This window comes from Mandrillus leucophaeus, unplaced genomic scaffold (assembly GCF_000951045.1).
Source record: "Mandrillus leucophaeus isolate KB7577 unplaced genomic scaffold, Mleu.le_1.0 Scaffold949, whole genome shotgun sequence".
In the NCBI taxonomy this organism is placed as follows: Eukaryota; Metazoa; Chordata; class Mammalia; order Primates; family Cercopithecidae; genus Mandrillus; species Mandrillus leucophaeus.
The window spans coordinates 725319-749545 of record NW_012110352.1 but is presented as its reverse complement, the minus strand read 5'-3'; the positions used below and the strand labels follow the sequence as shown (position 1 = coordinate 749545).

At 35.0% G+C, this 24227-nt stretch overlaps 1 protein-coding gene across 3 annotated transcripts in view; it reads right to left on the bottom strand.

Annotated features, from left to right (window-relative positions):
* Positions 1 to 357: 357 nt before the first annotated feature.
* RBM41 (RNA binding motif protein 41) overlaps positions 358 to 24227 on the bottom strand; it is a 55052-nt gene continuing 31182 nt past the window's right edge. Inside the window, exons 6-8 of one of the 3 annotated variants that reach the window (XM_011970450.1) lie at positions 7769 to 7916; positions 6060 to 6188; positions 358 to 4256 (exon numbers count right to left, since the gene is read on the bottom strand). In XM_011970450.1, coding sequence (XP_011825840.1) covers positions 4243 to 4256; positions 6060 to 6188; positions 7769 to 7916 — 291 coding nt within the window. In that variant the 3' untranslated portion in view covers positions 358 to 4242. Of the gene's footprint in view, positions 6189 to 7768; positions 7917 to 24227 lie in introns of all 3 variants that reach the window. The other 2 variants (XM_011970448.1, XM_011970449.1) reach the window with 2 other exon arrangements.

Below are 24227 nucleotides of genomic sequence, written 5' to 3'. Positions count from 1 at the left end.
CCTTGTATGGGATAAATATATTTTCCAGCTTGTCTTTTTATTTTATAAAACGGTGGCCTTATATGTATATGTGTATACAAATTTTTTCCTTTCTTTTTTTTAGAGACAGTCTTGCTATGTTGCCCAGTCTGCTCTTGAACTCCCAGCATCAAGTGATCCTCCCACCTTGGCCTCCCAAAGTGTTGGGATTACTCGCATGAGCCACTGTGCCTGGCCTATGGATGTTTCTAACTGATGATTTCTGCTGACCTGTGGACAGAAAATAAGAAAAGTAGCAAAGTGGCTTTAAGTTTTCAACTGTAAACAAAAGACCACAGAATAAAAACACTACTTAATAGAAATGACTGTCTCTCCAAGTTTTTCTTTCCTCCATAAAAATAACATTTATTTAAAAAAAGTACACACAGTAAAATTCATCCTTTTTAGTGTATAAGCCTATGGGTTTTGACAAATGCATACACTTACATAACTACAATTAAGACATAGAAAATTTCAATTATTAAGACAAATTCCTTGTGCTACCACTTTGTAGTCAAGGAGCATTCCAACCTTAACCCCTGACATCCATTGAAGTTTTTTCTCCATTCCTATTGTTTTGCTTTTTGATAAAATAATATGAATGAAATCAAACAGTAAGTAGCCTTTTGAGTTTGGCTTCTTTTACTTAGTAAAATGCATTTAAGATTCATCCAAGTGGTTGCATGTATATTTCATTAGTTTTTATTGCTGAGTAGGATTCCATTGCATGGATATACTACAGTTTATCTATGCACCAGCTGAAGGATATCCTTCATTTTTATGTTCCTCAGTTGCAGTGGTCTGTAGGTCTAGTAAAAAGCAGAGGTGAGATTTTCTACCTAACAGGAAACAGTTCCTTCTAAAAAGTCCAGCTTAGAAGTATGCCCCTGGTAACATGCATCAGAGGCTATATCAGGATAATTTATTCCTTGTCACTTAACTATGTCTGAAATTGGACTGTTAATCCTAAGTGAGCAGTATATCAAAGGAATAGGAGTTTGTCCTGAGTATAGTCAGATGATATCCCCAGAGTAGGCCTGAAAAATATTCTGGAAGCCATGCCATTGGCAGAATATTTTTTTTTAAATTTCTTTTTAGTTAAAAAAAAAACAACAAAACACTGAAAAAAGTAAAAATCACCCCAAAATGACACCACTTTAAAAATTTTACAAAGTAAAAGTCCTCCTTCAGCCTATTCAATCCCACTTCCAAAGGTTTACAACTTTCTATGTCTATTTCCCAGCTTTTTCGTAAATTTATTCAGAAATATTTATATACATACATACAATACATAAATGAATGCTTTTGCATAAAAATGTCTTTGTACTATACATATTTCTGCATCTTGTCTTTTAACTTAATACACAACCTTGGACATGAGTATAGGTCATAATATATTCATAGATACACTTCACTATTTTAATGGCTGCATAGTATTGTACTAAATAGACGTACCATAAGTTATTTACCCATTTTCCTACTGATGGACATCCCTACTTTCATGAGTTTTATTGAGATATAATTCATAAACCACACAATTCACCCATTTAAAGTGTACAATTCCTGGTTTTTAGTATATTCAGAGTTGTGAAATCACCACCATGACCAATTTTAGAACACTTTCATCAACCTCTAAAGAAACTTCATACACTTCAGCTGTTACCTCCAGCCCTTCCCATTCCCCCCAACTCTGTGCTAGCCCTAAGCAACCACTAATCCACTTTCTATCTCTATGCATTTGCCAATTCTAGACACTTCATATAAATAGTATCATATAACATGTAGTCTTTTGTGACTGGCTTCTTGCACTGAGCATATTCTGAGTTCTTCCATGTTGTAGTATGTGTCAGAAGTGTTCACCACTCTTCTACTTTTTGAAAGAGTTTGTGAAGAATTTGTATTAATTTTTCATTAAAAGTTTTGTAGAATTCATTTAAGAAGCTATTTGAGCCAGGGCTCTTCTTTGTGGGTATCTTTTAAAAAACTCATTTAACCTATTTACTTGATATAGGTTTATTCAAGTTTTCTACTTCTGAGTTGGTTTTGGCAGTTTGTGTCTTCCTAGGAATTTGTACACTTCATCTATGATAATTTATTGACATAAAATTAATCATAATATGCTTTCATAATCTTTTTTATTTCTACAAGTTCAGTTGAAATGTTCTCTCCTTCATTTCTGATTTTAGTAATTTGATTCTTCTTTTTTCCTGGTCAATCTAGCAGAAGGTGTGTCAGTTTTATTGATCTTTTATAGAATCAACTTTTGGTTTCATTGATTTTTCTCTAGTTTTTTTTTGCTCTATTTCATTTATACTCATCTAATCTTTTGTATTTCCTTCTTTCTCCTGGCTCTAGGTTTAGTTTGCTCTTCTTTTTCCAGGATCTTAAAGTGTAAAATGAGGTTAGTGCTATAGTCTTTCTTCTTTTTTTATTTTTTTTGAGACAGAGTCCCGCTCTGTTGCCCAGGCTGGAGTGCAGTGGCGCAATCTTGGCTCACTGCAAGCTCCACCTCCCAGGTTCATGCCATTCTCCTGCCTCAGCCTCCCGAGTAGCTGGGACTACAGCTGCCCACCACCACACCCGGCTAATTTTTTGTATTTTTAGTAGAGGCGGGGTTTCACCGTGTTATCCAGGATGGTCTAGATCTCCTGACCTCGTGATCCGCCTGCCTTGGCCTCCCAAAGTGCTGGGATTACAGGCGTGAGCCACCGTGCCCGGCCTTTCTTCTTAAGTATAGGCATTTACACCTATACACTTCCCTGTAAACACTGCTTTAGCTGCATCTTGTAAGTTTTGGTGTGTTGTGTCTTCATTATCATTCATCTCAAAGAATTTTGTAATTTCCCTTATGATTTTTTTGACACAGTTTTTTTTTCTTCTTTTTTTTTGGTAATGACAGGGTCTTGATGGGTTGCCCAGGCTGGTTTTGAATTCCTGGTCTCAAGGGATCCAAGGCATCCTCCCACTTTGGCCTGCCAAAGTGCTGAGATTCCAGGTGTGAACTACTGCACCCAGCCAGTCACTTACAAGTATGTCTGATTTCCACATATTTGTGAGTTTCCCAACTTTCCGTTGTTTTCTAACTTTGTCCCATGTGGTCAGAGGACACGCTTTGCATGATTTCAGTCCCCTTATATTTATTAAGGCTTGTTTTATGTTTTAACTTATGGCCTACTTTGGAGATGTTTCATATGCACTTGAGAAGAATATGTATTCTGATGTTGGGTGGAAAGTTATACAGATGTCTTTAAGGTCAATTTGCCTTACAATGTTCAAGTCTTCTATTTCCTAGTTTATCTTCTGTCTAGGTGCTCTATTATTGAAAAAGGGGTAATGAATATTCCAACTCTTTTTATGGACTTATCTATTTCTTCTTTCCTTTCAGTTTTCGCTTCATGTATTTTGGGCTGTACCGTTAGGTGCATATATATTTATGGTTGTTACATCTTCCTGATGGATTGACCCTTTTATCATTGTAACATTTTACTCTTTATCTCCAGTAATTTTTTTTAAAAGTCTATTTTGTCTGGTATTAGAGTAGCCACTCCAGCTTTCTTATGGCTATTGTCTGTGTGATATATTTGTTTTCCATCCTTTTACTTTTAATCTATCTTCTAATCTAAAGTGTGTCTCCAATAGATGGCACGAAGTTGAATCAGACTTGTTTCTGACATCTCTGCCTTTTATAGTATTGTTTAATCCATGCACATTTATTGTTATTTTGATACAGGAAGATTCATGACTGCCATTTTATTGTTTTTGATATGCCTCAAGCTTTTTGCTTCTCCATTCCTTCTCTTGCACTGAGTATTTCATAATGTGATATTTATATTTCTTTAATAATATTTTTGATTTTTAAAAATTATTTCCTTAGTGGTTGCTCTAGGGCTTACCATACACATCTTAACTAAACTGAATAGGTTTCAGATAAATACTAACTTAATTCCAATGTAACAACCCTATTCCTATATAAACCCATCTCCCGCTTTGTGGTATTATTGTTATACAGGTTATTTCTATACATTATAAACCCAACACACATTATTTTAATTACTTAATATAATTTTACATCTTTAAAAGAAGCTGAGAGAAGAATAAGTATATGTTTATAGTTTTTTTATATTAAACTTCTTATTTCCTATTTCACATTCTCTCCATTTGTTACTGTGGATTTGTGTTACTATCTGGAGTCAGTTCTTTAGTACAAGACAGTTTTGCTTCCATTCAGCTTCTTCGTCCTGTTATTGGCAAATATATTATATTTTATATGTTATAGGCCAAACAATGCAACTATATACATATTGTTTTATACAATTGTTTTTTACATTAGTTAAGAGAAAAAAGAAAAATGCATAGATTGTTTCTGATAATTACATAATTATTTTTGCCTGTGCTCTTTTTCTGCATGTGTGTAGATTCAGATTACTGTCTGAGGTCACTTGCTTTCAGCCTGAAGAACTTCCTTTTGTATTTCCAGTAAGTCAGGTCTGCCAGCAACAAATTCTCTTGGTTTTTGATTATGAGAGATGTTTTATTTCACCTTCATTTTTGAAAAACAGTTTTATTGTATATAGGATTATTGGTTGACAGTTATTTTCTCTGAACACTTTGAATGTGTTATTCCACTGCCACTGCTACTGTTTCTGAGGGAAAGTCAACTGTTAATTTTATTTGGGTTCCTTGGTAAGTGATGGCTCATTTTTCTCGTATTGCTGCCAAGATTTTCTTTTTGTTTTTGGGTTTTAGCATTTTTCTTATGATGTATCTGTTTGTAATTTCTTTTTCTTCTGGGATGTATAGGTTAATGTCTCTCATCAAATTGGGGGTATTTAGAGCCATTATTTCTTAGAATATTTTTCTGCTCCTTCTTTTCTCTTCCTTTTTTCCTATACTCCTATTAGAAATATGTAGGAATGCTTAATGGTGTCACATGGGTTCTATACTCTTGTTTAATTTTATTCATTTTTTTTCCTTCTGTTCTTCAGCCTGGATAATATCTCAGTTCATCTTCACAACCCAATGAGGTAAGTAGCATTATTATCCTTACTTTATAGATGAAAAACGGGAGGCTCAGATTAAGTGACTTGCCAAGGTCACACAATGTTAAGTGTGGCTGTACAGGTCTGACTCCAGTTTGTACTACTTCCTCTCTGCACAGTCTTTTTATTTTCCAGCAACCATAAACAAACAACTGGGGGATTTGTGACTGGCATCCTCTTTTCTAGAGAATTCTTTCTTTCCATTTCCCTTTGGTATTCTTTGCTAGTATGTTCCTCTTCTAAAATTCATATGCCTAATATTTAACATATATTAGACACTTAATCAATGTTTATTGCTTTGAATTCAATGGCTACTCAATGGTTGGTAGCTTAAATGGCTATGAGAACAACAACATTTTGATCTAAAATATTTCACTAGAAAAATATATAGCTTTTTGAAGACTGATAACTTGTGGAGGAAGCATTCATTAAATATGTCCACTGACTTATGAAACTACCTACTATTACTGCTGATAGTTCTGACTTAATAGCATTTGTTGATGCTTAGGCCTGGGGTCCTGCTCTTTTATTTACTAGGTGGATGAAATATGGACAAATGGCCTCTAGTAAATAAATATTTCAACATTTAATTAGTTTTTTGTTTCTGTATATAGGAAGCAGTCTAAGAAAGAATGTTATCTCTAGAGACAAATATTGAGGACCCCAGAAAAATTATAAAGATTTTTAAAAATCCTTAGGAATAATCCCTTTTAATTTATCCTGAGAAAATAATACTCTTTACCCTTCATATTCAGCATATCATCTGTCCTATATAGTCTTCAATTATATAAAAGAAAATGTTTTCTACCAGTTCTCTCCAAAAGCTGAAAGGGGTTGTCCTAATTACTTTTTTTCCCCTCCCTCAGTTAGTTTTTCCTCTTCAACTCCAAACAAACTGGTGTCTATACATAAATCCTAGATCCAAGATTCCAATTCAAGAAAGACCATCCAGGACCCACAATCTATATATATTCTAGCTACCACTGATTTCTGTAGTGCTACCTGTAGCACATGATATGAGAGAAGTCGCTTGGAGATGCTTTTTGTTCTTTCCAAACTCTATCACCAATATTTTTCCACGTAGTTTATATCCATTTACTAGATGCAATGCTTGCCATGCTATCTCCTTATCTAAAAGAGAAAGAAAAAATTTCAATTTACATAGGACTGAACAATTCAATTCTATTCCAGGTCTAGTTTAAGTTATTTTGCCTTGGAGTTAAATGTAAGCTATAAGGCCATATAGTCATTTGATTTTTATCATTTTTTCTATAATCTCCCATTTGCATTATTCAGCAAAATTAATGACTAAAAATAATAATAATAATAATAATAATAATAACTCAAAATGGGTGTTTGAGGGTGTCTCCTAATTCAAAGAAATAAGTAGAGAAACAAAGATATAGGTAGTGTGCTAAAGAAGTCTAAGTTATTAGTAATTATATATAAGCCTCTACCTTAGGTAACAGATTATAGGTATTATTAGAATCAATCATTTTCAAAATGAGTAACGCAAAAAAAGTTATCATGTTATTGAGAGCACTTTGCTACTTCTATTTTTTTTTTTTTAGTGGGAGAGTGGTTCTGGGCCACCTTATTGGGATAAATAAGTATAAGAACCCTTGTAGGCATATGGAAGGTTGAAATGTGAGAATATATACATATGCCAGGAGTATTCAACTTATGGGTCTAAGAGTCTGGATGTAAGAAATAAGGAAGGGATGATTTATGGCCAGGAGTTTGTGGAATCATAAGTAGACAAGTAGACTGAACCAATTTTGTTTCATATATATATGTACTACAAATTTTTTTAAGTGTATAGCTTTCAAGATTAGTAAAACAGCTATACATTTTAAAGTACTTGCTTTAAAAGCCTTTTTATTATGTATTTTTTCAATTAATACATTGTATTATGTGGGGCGCCCATAAACTGTTTTTTAAATTTAAAAGGGGTTCTTACACTTGAAAAGACTGAAAACCACAGTTACAGAGCATTTAGAAACTTTCAGTATGATAGGAAAGATGACACAAGACTGTATGAAAACAATGGAGGGGAGTTTGGCAGTACTCATCTGTAAAACCACTTGCCTACATATAGATTAATAGGCTATTTAGAAATGACGATACTTTAGGGACAATGAGAGGTACAATGAAGGCTACAAAGCCTTCCCCCAAAACAACATATTATCTGGTCTGTCACAGAAACTGAAATTCTTATATTATTCTTCCCATTGGATTAGAAGCTATGCATTAATTAATATGCAAATAATACTTAGAAGACTGTATCATCATCTACTAATTATGAATAAGTAATAAATTAGTATATTAGCTTGTGCTCACTTAGTCCTAAAGGAACAGTGCATAAGGCAAGTACATGTGTTCTGATCAGAATACTAATACACTAATTAATGAGTAATCTAATTATAACTTGGACCAGAAATACTGTTGTCAGTAAAGGGAGTACAGATTTTGGTAGGGTAAGAAGGAAGTACCAAGACTGGGAAAACCTGAGGACACTGGGGTAGTGTGGCCATGCACTGTCAATGGAGGAGAGGAAAGAGAAAGAAATACTGAAAACATATTTTTCGTTCCTTCTCTTGTTCTCACATGCTGTGGAGAAATCAAAGTACTATATCTAAATTAGAGAGGTTATAGGTAGTCTCTAGCGAACTGAGGGGCAACTGAGTAATCATCTGGATGAAACTACTTACTGGGAAAGGTGACAAAAGCCTGGCCCCTCATTCGTCCAGTCATCATTCGGAATTGAATTGGAGGTCCTTTTTTCTCCTGGAACCGAGCGAACAATGACACAAGATCTCTTTCAGTCACCCGAGGGCTAAGGTTCTTCAGGTATAACACCTAAAACAAATTGAGAATCAACCAAAATATCATAAAAAGGAGGTAAGGCAATTCTTTTTTTTTTTTTCTTTTTGAGACAAAGTCTCACTCTGTCACCTAGGTTGGAGTGCAGTGGCGCAATCTCGGCTCACTGCAATCTTGGTCTCTTGGGTTCAAGCAATTCTCATGCCTCAACCTCCCCAGTAGCTGTGATTACAGTCATACCTGGCTAATTTTTGTATTTTTAGTTGAGATGGGGTTTTACCATGTTGTCCAGGCTAGTCTCGAACTCCCAACCTCAGGTGATCCACACGCCTTGGCCTCCCAAAGTGCTGGGATTACAGGCGTGAGACACCATGCCCAGCCGTAAGGCAATTCTTTCATTATGATTACAATTAGTTTCACATAAAAATGGTGGATTGAACACATTCATTTAATTTCATTCCATCCAGAAAACTCTCTAAAACTATGGGCACTTAAAAAAAAAACAAAAAACACAAACTAACAAGGTCAGGAGGAACAAGAAAAGGAGACAACAGCAATAATAATCTGGAAGATGAAAAATAATTGGATGAGCAGGAACCAACTCAGCACACTGAAGAAAGTTGAATTTTAAACTGGTAGTGGAGAAAGCCAAGAACACACCTGTCACCACTTAAGAATCCTTAAATAGTTCAGGAACTGATAATTTCACTTACTTTCAGAAATAAATGTGAAGGGATGGGGTTAAAATAAGGCAGGTCAGTTGAAAGCTGTCTAAAAGCCAATATGATTTTTAAATACCCTCCCTCACAACATACTATGGGGTAAAAGATAACTTGCCGATTCTGGTAGAATACTTGAGGCTCATTGTCAGAAGATGGGGAATGCCATACACGGCTGAAGATGTGAACCCTGTTTCTGAAAGCAAGGAGACTAAGAGAACGAATGCATACTAAATGTTGAGGTCCTCCCAGACCTTTTCTGCCATTTGGCTCCTAGAATGCTGGTAGTACCCTCATAAGAAAGATTTTGGAACAGTCTTCTCTGGGAAAACTGGTAAGTCCTAGGAGGAAAGATATAAAAACACGGACTTGGGATAAGGAATTTATCTAACAAATGGTCCAGCCAGACCACTTTAAAGTGAAGCTCAAAGTCAACAAGTACCACTTGTGTGCTCAGAGATTCCAATCTGCTTTTTAGTTCCTACTTATAAAGTTGGGCATCGATTATCAGGCATCTTAGGAAATCCTCTAATGTGAAAGAGAGAACACAACAAACAAAGAAAAGAACGCAAATAGGAAAAAACTTCAACAAACCATAACTAATATCCTCAGAAAAATAAGAGAAATTATTCTACCTCTTAGCCATGGGAGGGTGGGTGCGGTGGCTTACCCCTGTAATCCCAGTGCTTTGGGAGGCTGAGGTGAGAGAATCGCTTGAGTCCAGGAGTTTGAAATCAGTCTGGGCAACACAGTGAGACACTGTCTTTACAAAAGAGACAGAGTGGCATATGCTACTTGTGAGCAAACAGCATGCACCACCACACCTGGCCAATTTTACAAGTCCCAGCTATTTGGGAGGCTGAGGCAGGAGGATTACTGGAGCTCAGGAGTTTGAGGCTGTAGTGAACTACGATCACACCACACCACCACACTCCAGCCTGGGCAACAGAGTGAGACCCTGTCTCAAAAACAACAACAACAACAACAACAACAAAAAAAAAACCAAAAAAACAATTCAAGAGAACAAAAATGAGCTCTTATATGTGATTGAACTTAAGATGTTATCAGCTTAAAACAAATTGTTTTACCATGACCTATACCTATAAAAGACATACAGAGGAAAATGGGAAAGATATAAAAGTATATCACTACAAAAAAACCCCAATGAACCATAAAGGAAGACAGCTGAGAGGGAGAGACAAAAGAGGTACAAGAGAGACAGAAAACAATTAACAAATGGCAATAGTAAGTCCTTTGCTAGCAATAATTACATTAAATATTAATAAACTCCCCAAAAGACAGAGTACCTGAATGGATAAACAAAATCCAACTATAAACTATATGCTAGCTATTCTATAAGGCCAGGATTACCCTGAGACCAACCTAGACAAAAACATTATAAGAAAAATACAGACCAATATCCTTAATAAACAGATGTAAAAATCCTCAACAAAATATTACCAAACCAAATTCAACAGCACATTAAAAAGATCATACACAATGACCAAGGGGGATTTATCCCTGGGATGCAAGGATGATTCAACACACAAAAAATGATCAATGTAATTCAACACATTAACAGAACAAAATATAAAAATTACATGATCATCTCAATAGATGCAGACAAAGCATTTGACAAAATTCAACACTGTTTCATGATGAAGACACTCAACTACTAATAGAAGGAATTTACCTCAACATAATAAAGGCCATATATGTAAAGTCCACAGCTAACATAATATTCAGTATTTAAAAACTGAAAGCTTTTCCTCTAAGATCAGGAACAAGGCATGGATACCTACTCTCACCACTTCTATTCAACATAGTACTGGAAGTTCTAGCCAGAGCAAATAGGCAAGAAACAGAAACAAAATGCATCCAAATCAGAAAGAAAGAAGTAAAATTATCTCTGTTCACAGTGAAATGATCATCCATGTAGAAAACACTAAAGATTCAACAACAACAAAAAATTAGACATCAGTAGAATAGGGAAAAGCTGAAAGTTTTTCCTCTAAGAACTGGCAAAAGACAACAATGCTCACTCTCACCACTCTTATTCAACACAGTAGTGAAAGTCTTAGCTAGAGCAATTAGACAAAGGAAAGACATAAAAGGCATCCAAAGTGAAAAGGAGGAAGTGAAATTGTCCCTGTTTGCAGACAACATGATCTTATATACAGAAAAACCTAAAAATAACCTAAAAGAGTCTACCAAAAAGCCCTTAGAACAGATATACAAATTCCATACAGTTGCAGGATACAAAATCAACAAACAAAACTCAGTAGCGTTTCTATATACGAACAGCAAACTAGCTGAAAAAGAAATCAAGAAGGCAATCTCATTTACAATAGCTACGAAAAGCAAAATAAAATGCCTAGAAATGAATTCAACCAAGGAGGTAAAAGTCCTCTACAAGAAAAACTACAAAATACTGATGAAAGAAAAGTGAAGAGGACACAAACAGAAAGACATTCCATGTTCATGGATTGAAAGAACATTGTTAAAATGACCATACTATCCAAAGCAACCTACAGATTTAATGCAATCCCTATCAAAATACCAATTACACTCTTCATAGAAAAATAAAAAAAATCTTAAAATTTGTATGAAACCACAAAAGACTCTGAAGCCACAGCAATCCTGAACAAAAATAACAAAGCGGGAGGAACTGCACTACCAGACTTCAAAATGTACTACAAAACTGTAGTAACCAAAACAGCATGGTACTGGCATAAAAAGAGACACATATAACCATGTAACAGAATAGGTAACTCAGAAATTGACCCACGTATCTACAGCCAACTAATATTTTAATAAAGGCACCAAGAACATCAGTTGGAGAAAGACAGTCTCATCGATAAATGGTGCTGAGAAAACTGGATACCTATATGCATGAAGAATGAAACCAGACCCCTAACTCTTACCCTATACAAAAATCAACTCAAAATATATCAAAGACCTAAACGTAAGACCTGAAACTATAAAACTACTAGGAAAAAACATAGGGGAAACATTTCAGGACACTGATCTGGGAAAATATTTTATGAATAAGACCTCAAAAGCACAGGCAACAAAAGCAAAAATAAACAAATGGGATTATATTAAACTAAAATCTTCTGCAAAACAAAGGAAACAACAGAGTGAAAAGGCAACCTACGGAATGCAAGAAAATATTTGCAAACTACTCACCCAACAGGGGATTAATATCCAGACTATACAAGGGACTCAACATCTTAACAGCATCAAAACAAACAACCTGATTTAAAAATGGGCAAATGATCTAAACAGCTATTTCTCCAAAGAAGACATACAAATTGCCAACAAATATATGAAAAAATACTCAACATCACTAATCATCAGGAAAATGCAAATCAAAACCACAATGAGGCATCATCTCATTCCAGTTAGGATGGCTACTACTGGAAAGACAAAAGTTAACAAATGCTGGTGAGGATGTGGAGAAAAGTAAATTCTTATAGACTGTTGGTGGGACTGTAAACTTTTACAACTACTATGGGAAACAGTATGGAGGTTCCCCAACAAACTACAAATAGAACTACTATACGATCTAGCAATCCCACTACTGAGAATTTATCCAAAGGAAAGGAAATCAGTATATTGAAAAGACAACAGCATTCTCATATTCATTGCAGCACTTTTCACAACAGCCAAGATATGAAATTAACCTGGGTGCCCAACAATGCGGTATATATACACCGTGGAAAACTATTTAGCCATAAAACTAATGAAATTCTGTTATTCAGAGCAACATGGACGGAACTAGAGAACATTACGTTTAGTGAAATAAGCCAGGCACAGAAAGTTAAACACTGCAGGTTTTCACTTATATGTGGGAGCTAAAAAGAATTGATTTCATAGAAGTAAAAACTAGAACAGAGTATACTAGAGGCTGTGAAGGGTAGGAGGAAGGAAAGGATAGGGAGAGACTTGTTAAAGATGTAAAATTACAGTTTGATAACAGGAAGAAGTGCTAGTGTTCTATACCACTGTAGAATGGTTATAGTTAACAATAATATATTATATAGTATCGAATAGCTAGAAGAAGGATATTGAATGTTCCCAATGTGAAGAAATGATAAATGCTTAAGGTGGTAGAGAAGCTAATTAACCTGATCTGTTCACTATATATTATATGTATCGAAACATCACTATGTACCCCATAAATATGTACAATTATTATATGTCAATTTAAAAACTTTAAAAAGAAAATAAATAAAATAATAAATCAAGGTTCACGAGTGCAGCAATCAAGACATTAATTTTTCTCCCTTGGGTACTTTGCAGCTGAGACAAGCTGCCACCTGGTGAATGGTGGTACCATGTTTATTTGGCCCATAGTTCAAATAGCTTCAATGGAAGACCTCTTGAGAACATCACTTTTCTGTTTTAATTATACCATTTTATTATTGGCATGGAATTATGACTATATTAATGGAAATAATAAAGAAAAAAATTAACCAAAAAAGTTAGAACGAATTAACAAATTCAGTAAAGTTGCAGAATAAAAAATCAACATAGAAAAATTCAGTTGTGGTTTCTATACACTATCAATGAACCATATGAAGAGGAAATTAAGAAAGATATCCCATTTACAATGGTATTGAAAAGAATACAATACTGAAGAAAGAACTTAACCAAGGAGGTGAAAGACTTGTACACTGAAAACTACAAATGTTGCTGAAAGAAATTAAAGAAGACACAAATAAATGAAAAGGTATCCTGTGTTCATGGATTAGAGGACTTAATATTAATATATCCAAACTATCCAAAGCAGTTGACAGATTTAATGCAATCTCTATCAAAGTCCCAATGGCATTTTTTACAGAAATAGAAACAACAATCCCCAAATTCATACAGAACCACAGATGATACCAAATAGCCACAACAATCTTAGGAAAGAACAAAGCTAGAGGCCACTTTCTTATTTCACAACATATTACAAAGCTACAGTAATCAAAACAGTATGGTACTGGCATAAAACTGGACACATAGGTCAATGGAACCAATCTGAGAGCCTAGAAATAAACCCATGAAGCTACAGTTAATTGATCTTCTACAAGTGTGCCAAGAAAACAATATGAGAAAAAGATAGTCTCTTTAACAAAATGAGAAGACAAGACAGCAACATGCTAACTAATGAAATTGGACCCTTATCTTATGCCATACACAATAGTCAATTCAAAATGGATTAAAGATTTAAATATACGACCTGAGACTGTAAAACTCCTAGAAGAAAACATAGAGGAAAAGCTTCTTCACATTAGTCTTGGCAATGATTTCTTTGATATGACACCAAAACCACATGCAACAAAGCAGAAATAGATAAGTGGGACTACATCAAACTAAAAAGCCCTGCACAGCAAAGGAAACAATAGAGTGAAAAGGCAACCTATGGAGTAACAGAAAATACTTGCAAACCATATTTAATATCTAAAATATATATGGAACTCTACAACCTGATGGCAAGAAAACAACCTGATTAAAACATGGGTAAAAGACTTAAATAGACATTTCTCCAAAGAAGAGATACAAATAGCCAACAGGTATATGAAAAGATGCTCAATATTACTAATCAACAGACAAATGCAAATGAAAAACACAGTGAGATACCACATACCTGTTAGGATGGCCATTATGAAAAAAAAAAAAAACAAAACAGAAAATTACAAATGTTGGCAAGGATATGAAGTTGGAACCCTTGTGCACTATTGGTGGGAATGTAAAGTGGTACAGCTGCTATGAAGAACAGCATGGAAATTCCTCCAAAAATTACAATTAGAACTATCATACAATCCAACAATTCCATTTCTGGGTATTCATCCAAAAGAGCTGAAATTTGTATCTCAAAGAGATATATGCATTCCTATGTTCACCCAAGCAATATTCACAATAGTCAACAGTTGGAAAAACCTAAATGTCCATTGACTGATGAATAGATAAAGAAAATGTGGCATATAAACACAATGGGGGCTCGGTGTGGTGGCTCACGCTTATAATCCCAGCATTTTGGGAGGCTGAGGCAGCCAGATCATGAGGCTTTGAGAGCAGCCAGGAGTTTGAGACCAGCCTGGCCAACACAGTGAAACCCCATCTCTACTAAAAATGCAAAAAATTAGTTGGGTGCAGTGGCGAGCGCCTGTAATCCCAGCTACATGGGAGGCTGTGACAGAATTACTTGAACCTGGGAGGTAGAGGTTGCAGTGAACTGAGATCGGGCCACTATACTCCAGTTCAGGCCACAGTGCCAGACTCTGTCTCAAATAAATAAACAAAATAAATACAAGGGAATATTATTTAGCCTTAAAAAAGTAGGAAGTCCTATATGTCATTATGCTATACCACGAAAGAAACTCGAGGACTATAGGCTAAGTGAAATAAGCCACTCACAGGACAAATATTGTATGATTCTACTTACTGAAGTATCTAAAGTAGTAAAATAGAAAGCAGAATGGTAGTCACCAGGGCTGGGGGAAGGAGGAAATGGGGAGTTGCTGTTCAATAGGTATAAAGTTTCAGTCATGCAAGATAAAAAAGTTCTACAGGTTTGCTGTACAACATTGTGCTGATTGTTGACAACATTGTATTGCACACTTAAAAATTTGTTAAGAGGATAGATCTTGTGTTTTTAAAACACAATTTAAAAAAATGGAGGAGGAAAAAAAAACCTCATACATTACGTAGCATTAGTTATATCCTTTATAGCTTAAAGGAATTATGGAAGAATTCAGACAGAAGCAGCAAAAGCAGAGCAAGCAAATATACTTCTCTTAAATGACTTAAGTACTGAAAGGTATAAATAAATATATTAAATATTGTTAACAAGCAGTAGAATCTTTAAGTCTCAAAATCTTTAAAACCTGGATATTAACGTATTTAGCATTTATGTATGTTCGTATCTTAAAGGCAAGGGCATAGAATAACTGACTTGCCTATGCTCTCAAATACTAACCATGAAAATACCAAATTAAATAACCATAGAAAGGGGTATGTGAAAACAAACTTCAAGTTTCTCATCCATTAGGAAAGACCCATACTAAGACTGTTCCCTTTGATATGAATTTTTTTTTTTTTAGACGGAGTTTCACTCTTGTTGCCCAAGCTGGAGTGCAATGGTGTGATCTCAGCTCACTGCAACCTCCGCCTCCCAGGTTCAAGCGATTCTCCTGCCTCCTGTTATCCCCAGTAGCTGGGATAACAGGTGTGCGCCACCACACTCAGCCAATTTTTTGTATTTTTAGTAGAAATGGGGTTTCACCATGTTAGCCAGGCTGGTCTCGAATTCCTGACCTCAGGTGATCCGCCTGCCTCGGGCTCCCAAAGTGCTGGGATTACAGGCATGAGCCACCACACCTGGCCAATATGAACATGTTTTAAAAAATAAAGAGGACTTCTGGTTGAGGTGGCTCTGTCAGTTCTTGCTGGGATGCATCCCCTCTGCATACATACACACATAAGTGCAGACTTGTATGTATGTATGAATGTATCCACAACATACATAACACACACACATCCACACACCCACACACACATACGCACACAGATACAGCTAGGTTCAAAAACAAGATAAAGCTGTGAAAAAGAAAAACAGAGCCTCCAAGTGATAATAGAACATAAAGCTCTTCCTGGTATCCCTATGCAATACATGGTATTATTTTACATGTTTTCACCTTTATATAATATAGTCCTTTATATAAACAATATGCATTCTTCTACAGCTACACTTTTAAAAACTTTAAAAATGGATTTTAAGTTTAGAACAGTTTTGGATTTATAGAAAAACTGAGAATACAGAGAACTCCCATCTACCCCATGGTTTTCCCTGTTATTAATATCTAATGAACCAGTATTGACATATTATTATTAACTAAAGTCCATAGTTTAGATTTCCTTAGTTTCAACCTAATGTCCTTTTTCTGTTCCAGGATCTAGGTTACATTACATTTAGACCGGGGTTATGGATTATTGGGAAGAAAACCACACAGGAGAAGTACAATTTTGATCACATAATGTTAAACATACATACAATCAATATGATTCATCAATATGATTAACAACTATTGATATTGGCCTTAATCACCTGGCTTAGGTAGTGTTTGTCAGGTTTCTTCTTGCAAAGTTACTCTTTTTTCCTGCTTTCCCTTCCTGTACTCTTTTGGAAAGAAGTCATTATGAGCAGCTCAAAACTAAGCAATGGGGAGTTATGCTCTCCCTCCTTGAGGTAGAGTATCTACACAAATTGCATGAAATTCTTTTTCATGGGAGGTGTATATTTCTTTTCCTCTATATATTTGTTTACTCAATCACTTATTTATATCACCCGGACTCATGGATGTTTATTCTATACACTGTATTATCCAACATTATTTTAGTTTATTGCACAAATTGTTCCAGCTTTAGTCATTGGAAGCTCTTTCATTTGGCTCCTGTATTCCTTTGCAATACCAATGTCAAAAAACAACATAAAATCACGTCAAAGAACAATAAAATAATGATTTTAAGATAATGATTTATTTTATTTTAGTTTGTTGCACAAATTGTTCTGGCTTTAGTCATTGGAAGCTCTTTCATTTGGCTCCTGTATTCCTTTCAAATACCCCTAATGTCAAAAAACAACATAAAATCATCATGTCAAAGAACAATAAAATAACGATTTTATACTGTTGTTCTTTTTAGCACTTCCTTACTTTCTGGCACTACAAGATGCACAAGGCTCATCTTGTATATTTCCTGCCCCAGTATTAGAAGCAGTGATTTCTCTAAGGAGCCTTGGTTCATTTTATTAGAGAATGGTATTAGAAACCAAGATAAGGATGCCGTGCAAGCTCATTGATACTGGTGTGTCCTTTCATTTGTGTCCTTTCAGCTCACAGAACAAAAAATATGTATTTATACTAATCCATGTATATATAAACACATATAAATATTTCTATATGTAACCACTTATATCTATATTAAATTAAACATGAGTTCATCCTGATGTCTCCAACTGTAAACCATTATCACATGGATCATTTCAGCATCCTCCCTTTACTTATCTGTAGATTGCAACAGTGAGAAACCTGGCTCCCATCATCTGCCATCCATTTACTTAATTGCTCCATTCCATTATGCATGTATAACAGTATCAGAATTGTTACTCCCTAAGTAACCAGTACCCAGGGACATAACCTTATCAACAAGGATACCGTGCTTATGTGAAGTTCCATTTGCTTTTAGTCTTTCAGACTCCACGTATTTCCAAAGATGCTTAGTTCAGCGTCTTTTCCCCTATCCCTTCAACGAGGTTGTTTTACATGTTTGTAATACAGTTTGACTCTCTTCTTGCTGTCTGCATCCTTTCCTAGGGTCCCTCAACCTCCTAAATGAGTTTTTAACATTTGTATACATTAGGTGTAACTCTCTGTGCTATGTAGTTTAATGGGTTTTGACAAATGCATGTCTTGCCTCTACAACTACAGTATTATACAGAATAGTTTTACTGCCCTAAAGATTCCCTGTGTTTCATCTATTCCTCCCTTCTCCATTCCCCTCAAACCCTTGGCAGCCATTTATCATCTTACTGTCTAGCTTTCCCTCTTCCAGAATGTCATATAATGTAATCATACAATATGCAGTCTTTCCATACTAGCTTCTTTCAGCTATTAAGATTAATATTCATATTAATCTAAAGTTCCTCTGTCTTTTTGTGGCTGGACCGTGAATTTCTTTTTATTGCTGAATTATATTCCATTGTATAGATCTGCCACAGGTGAATGTATCCATTAACCTATTGGAGGACATCTTGACTGCTTCCGGTTTTTGGCAATTATGAATAAAGCTACTATGAATATTCACATGGCAGTTTTTGTCGAACACAGGCTTTTCAAATCAACTGGGTAAATAAGTAGGAATGCAGTAGTTGGACTGTGTGGTAAAATAATGTTCTGCTTTGTAAGAGGTGGCCAACCTGTCTTCCAAAGAGGTTGTATTCCCACCAGCAATGAATAAAAGTCCCAGACTTCATGACTATGAAATATACCCATAAAAAACAAACAAACAAACAAACAAACAAACAAAACACTGCAGCTGGGCACAGTAGCTCATGCCTGTAATCCCAGCACTATGGGAGGCCGAGGCGGGCAAATCACTTGAGGTCAGGAGTTCGAGACCAGCCTGGCCAATACAGTGAAACCTCATCTCTACTAAAAATACAAAATTAGCTGGGCGTGGTGGCTCGCACCTGTAGTCCCAGCTACTTGGGAAGCTGAAGCAGGAGAATTGCTTGAACCCAGGAGGCGGAGGTTGCAGTGAGCTGAGATTGCACCACTGCACTCCAGTCTGGGAAAGAGAGAGAGAGAGAGAGACTCTGCCTCAAAACACAAAACAAAACAAAACTGCACTTGTATCTTCTACATCTATAATTTTTTTAAAAAGTTCCTGTTGCTCTGCATCCTGAACAGAATTTGGTATTGTCAGTTTTATTGTGGACTTTAGCCATTCTAGTAGGTGTTTAGCGGCATTTCTTATTTTTCAGTTCTCTGATGATAAATAAAGATGAGCTTCTTTTTGCATACTTATTTGCTATGTATATATCTTCTGTGGTGAGGAGTTTGTTCTTATTTTTACCCATTTTTTAAATTGAGTTGTTTTAATACTGTTGAATTTTGGGAATTCTTTGTGTATTTTGGATACAAGTTTTTTATTAGATGTGAGTTTTGCAAATATTTTTCTAGTCTGTGGCTTGTCTTTTGAGTCTCTTAAAAGTGTTTTTCATATAGCAGAAGTTTATAATTTTAATAAAGTCTGACTTATCAATTGTTCCATAAATTGTACTTTTGGTGATATGTCTGATAAATACATTATCAAACACAAGGTCACTTAGCTTTTAATCTTTTTCTTCTAGAAGTTTTATAGTATTGTGTTTTATATTTAGGTCTATGACTATTTCAAGTTAATTTTTATGAAGGATGTAAGGTTTGTATCTAGATTCATTTTTTTTTTACATGTGGATATTCAGTTGTTCTAGTACCATTTGTTGAAAAGACTATTCTTTCTCCACTAAACTGTCCTTGATCCCTTGTCAAATATTAATTTACTATATTTATGTGGGTCTAATCCTTGGGTCTCCATTCTGCTCCATTGATCTGTGTGTCTTTTTTTCCCCCATCAACACCATGTCACGCTACTTGATTACAGTAACTCTTGAAGTTGGGTAGTGTCAGTCTTCCAAATTTCTTCTTCTTTTTCAGGGGTGTGTTACATGTTCTGGGTCTTTTGTCTTTTCATATAAACTTAGAATCAGTTCCTAAATATACACAAAATAACATGCTGGGATTTCGTTGGGATTGTGTGGAATCTACAAATCAATTTGAGAAAGAACTAATATCTTAACAATATAAAGTCTTTCAATCCAAGAACACAAAATGTCTCTGTGTTTATTTATATCTCAATTTTTCATCAGTTTTACACTTTTGTGCATATAGAACCTGTACATACTTTGTTAAATTTATACCTAAGTATTTCATTCTTTTTTGGTGCTATTGTAAACAGTGTTGTTTTTAATTTCAAATTCCAGTTGTTCATTTCTGGTATAGAGGAAAGCAATTGACTTCTGTGAACAAACCTTGTAACCTCCAAGCTATACTAATCTACTAGTTCCAAGAGTTGTTTGTTTGTTTTTTGGCTGATTCTTTGGGATTCTCTACACAGACATATATGTTACTTGTGAACAAAGAGAGTTTTAGTTTTTCCTTCCCAATCTGTATTCTTTTAATTTCCTTCACTTGTTTTACTGCTGTAGCTGGTACTTCTAGTACGGTGTCAAAAAGAAGTGGAGAAAGGGGACATTTTTGCCTTTTTTCTGATCAAAGGGGAAAGCATCCAGTTTCTATTAAGTATGATGTTAGCTGTAGGGTGTTGTAGTTATTTTTTATCAAGTTGAGGATGTTATACTCTAGGCCTAATTTGCTGAGAGTTTTTAATCATGAATCGATGTTCAGATATTTCAAATGTTTTTCTACATCAATTGAAGTGACCATATGATTTTTCTTCTTTAGTCTATTGATGTGGCGGATTAATTGAATTTCAAATGTTGAACCCATGGTGGATATCTGGAATAAATCATACTTGATTATAGTATGCAATTATTTTTATACATTATTGAATTTGATTATCTAACATTTTGATTTCTCAATCAATATTTAATCAAATGTTTTGATTTTCCTAACGTATAGGATTTTCGCTTTTATACACATGAGGGATACTGTCTGTAGTTTTTTTTTTCATCGTAATGTCTTTATCTGGTTTTGGTACTAAGCTAAGGCTGGTCTCATGAGTTAAGAAGTGTTCCCTCTGCTTTTGTTTTCTGAAAAAAGATTGTAAAAAATGAGTATTATTTTATATGCTTCCATTTTCACCCTTCTCTTAGCCATATCAATTGTACTTCTTTATATAATTTTTTTTTAGTAATTGCCTTAGAGTTTGCAATATACATTTACAACTGATGTAAGTCCACTCTCAAATAAAACTATACCACTTCATGGATAGTGCAAATACCTTATAACAAAGACAAATTTGTATTTATATATACACTAATTCTTGCAACCTATCCCTGATATCACTGTTACACATTTCACTTATCTGTATACTATAATTATCCAACACATTCCTATTATTACTTTGAAAAGTTTTATTCTGGATTGTTTTAAAATAAGAAAATAAAAGATTTTATTTTACCTTAATATATTCTCCTATGCTCTTTCTTTATGCAGATCTGAGTTTCTGACCTATATAATTTTGCTTATCTCTGGAGAACTTTTTTCAAAAGCATTTTTTTTTCCTACAAGGTGGGATTTACTGATGAAAAATTCCCTCAGTTTTGTTTGTCTGAGAGTCTTTATTATTTTTCCTTCACTTTTGAAGGATTTTTTTTTTTTTTTGCTGGATAAATAATTCGAGGTGGGTGTTTTCTTTTTACTTTTGACACAAATATTTCACTGTACTCTCTTGCTTGCACAGTTGCTGATAAGAAATGTAATTCTTATCTTTGTTTTTATATAGGTAAAGTGTTTATTTTCTCTGTTTTTAAAATCTTTTCTTTGTCTTTCTGTAGTTTGAACATGATATGCTTAGGTGTAGTTTTGGTATTTATCCTGCTTGGTGTTCTTGGAGCTTCCCAGATCTGTAGTTTTTTATCTGCTATTAATTTTGGAAAATTCTCAGCCATTACTACTTCAAATATTTCTTCTCCTTTTTCTCTTCTCCTTTTGGTATTCCAGTAACATGTATGTTATACTCTGAAATTGTCCCATAGTTCTTGGATATTCTGTTCCTTTTTTTCAGTCTTTTTTTTCTTTGTATTTCAGCATGAGAAGTTTTTATTGCCATGTCTTCGACCTTACTGATTCCTTCCTTGGCTGTTTCCAACTTACTGATGAGCCTATCAAAGACATTCTTCATTTGTTACAGTGTTTTTTATTTCTAGCATCTCCTTTTGATTCTTTCTTAAAATTTCTCTCTGTTTACATTAGCCGTCTGGTCTTGCATGTTATCTACTTTTATTCATGGCCTACTTAGTATATTAATCGTGGTTATTTTAAATTCCACATCTGATAATTCCAAAACCTGTGTCATATCTGAATTTGGTTCTCATGCTTGTTTTGTCTTTTCAGACTGTGTGTGTGTTTTTTTTTTTCTTAGCATACGTTATAATTTCTTTTGCTGAAAACTGGACATGATCTATCAAGTAATAGGAACTGATCCAAAGAGGCCATTAGTATGAGGTTTTATGTTAATCTGGCCAGGAGTTGGGCTGTGCTTAATGTTTGCTGTAGCTGTAGGTGTCAGAAGTTTCTGTTTCTTCTAGTGTCTTTTTGTCTCCCTTGTTTCCTTTAGATTTACAAACAAAACAAAACAAAACAAAAACACCTCTTTAAATAGAGTCTGATCCTTGCAGGTCTTTCAGCTATAATCCATGGTTATTATACTGAAGCCCTGTTGATGTAGTAGCAAGGTGCGGAAGGGGAGGCGTTCTCTAATCCTATGATGAAGTCTCAATCTTTTAGTGTGCCTGTGTCTCCAGCCTGTAACCTTCACAAGCATTTAACAGCTTTTTTTCTCTCTTAGATGAGACAGGAAAGCTAGAAGAGCCTGGAGTTGGATAAGGATTTGGTAAAGTTGTTTTCCTTGCTGAGTGGCCCTTTGCTAAGTAGAAAGTTCTGGATACACTTAAAAATGATAATGTTTCCTCTCTCCATGCCAGAAACAGATATTTTTTCTTAGCTCTTTACCTTGAACCTTATGGGGTTCCTGGAAGCAAACGAAACCTCTAAGACTGTGGGCCCCCAAGAGTTTTGTCATTCCCACACTAGTCTACACTCTGACTCCAGCAATTTGTCAAAATTACCACCTAAGTGTTTCTACCAGTTTATGGCTCCAGTGCCTTTTGCTCCTGATAAGCAAATCTGGGATGTGATTTTCTGTAACTGCCTGTTTCTTCAGATTTCAGGATTACAGTTTACCCTGTGACTTAAATTTTCTGCTGGGTCTAAGAAAAGTTATTAGTTATTGATTTTTAGTTTGTTCAACTGTTTTTCTTATCGTAAGACAGGAGTGACGACTTCCAAGGACTTCACATAGTGAAGCTGAAACTAGAAATTTGCAACTAGCTATTTTTATTCAAAATTATGTTTGTGAGTTTCATCCAAATTGATACCTATAATTCTATTTCATTCATTTTCTCTACTGTGTAGTATTCCATTTTATAAACATACTATGTTTTATCTATACTCCCGCCGATGAACAATGCTACAACAAGCATCATTATAACATCTCCTAATGTGCATGTCTAAGAGTTTCTCTAGGATAGATAATGAAGAATGAGACTGCTGACTTACAGTGTATGAACATCTTCAATTTTACTAGATATTGCCATGATGTTCTTGGAAGTGGCTGTATTCATTTATATTCCCCCGGAGGTATATTAGAGTTCTTATTGTTTCTTTCTTTTTCTTTTTTTTTTTTCTTTTTTGAGACAGAGTCTCGCTCTGTCACCCAGGCTAGAGTGCTGGAGTGCAGTGGCATGATCTTGGGTCACCGCAACTTCCGCCTCCTGGGTTCAAGAGATTCTCATGCCTCAGCCTCCTGAGCAGCTGCGATTACAAGTGTGTGCCATCAAACTCAGCTACTTTTTAGCATTTTTAGTAAAGATGGGTTTCGCCACATTGGCCAGGCTGGTCTTGAACTCCTGACCTCAGGTGATCCATTGGCCTCGGTCTCCCAAAGTGCTGAGATTACAGATTTCTTATTGTTTCATCTGCTCACCAATACTTGGCATTGTCAGGCCTTTAAATATATGTCAGCATTCTAAGTACTAAATGTATATACCATAGTATAGATTTATTTTGCATTTTCTTGATTACTAATAAGATTTCTTAAGTTTATTGGCCACTGGTGTTTTTGCCTCTGTGAATTGCCTGTTATATCTGCTTTTATAAACACTTTCATTTTTATTGCGTTGTTTGTATTTTTCTTATTGATCTGTAGGGAAGGATCTCCTTAAAATGATTCAAAAAGCACAAACCATTGAATAAAATACTGATAATCTGATAACATTAAAATGAAAAACTTT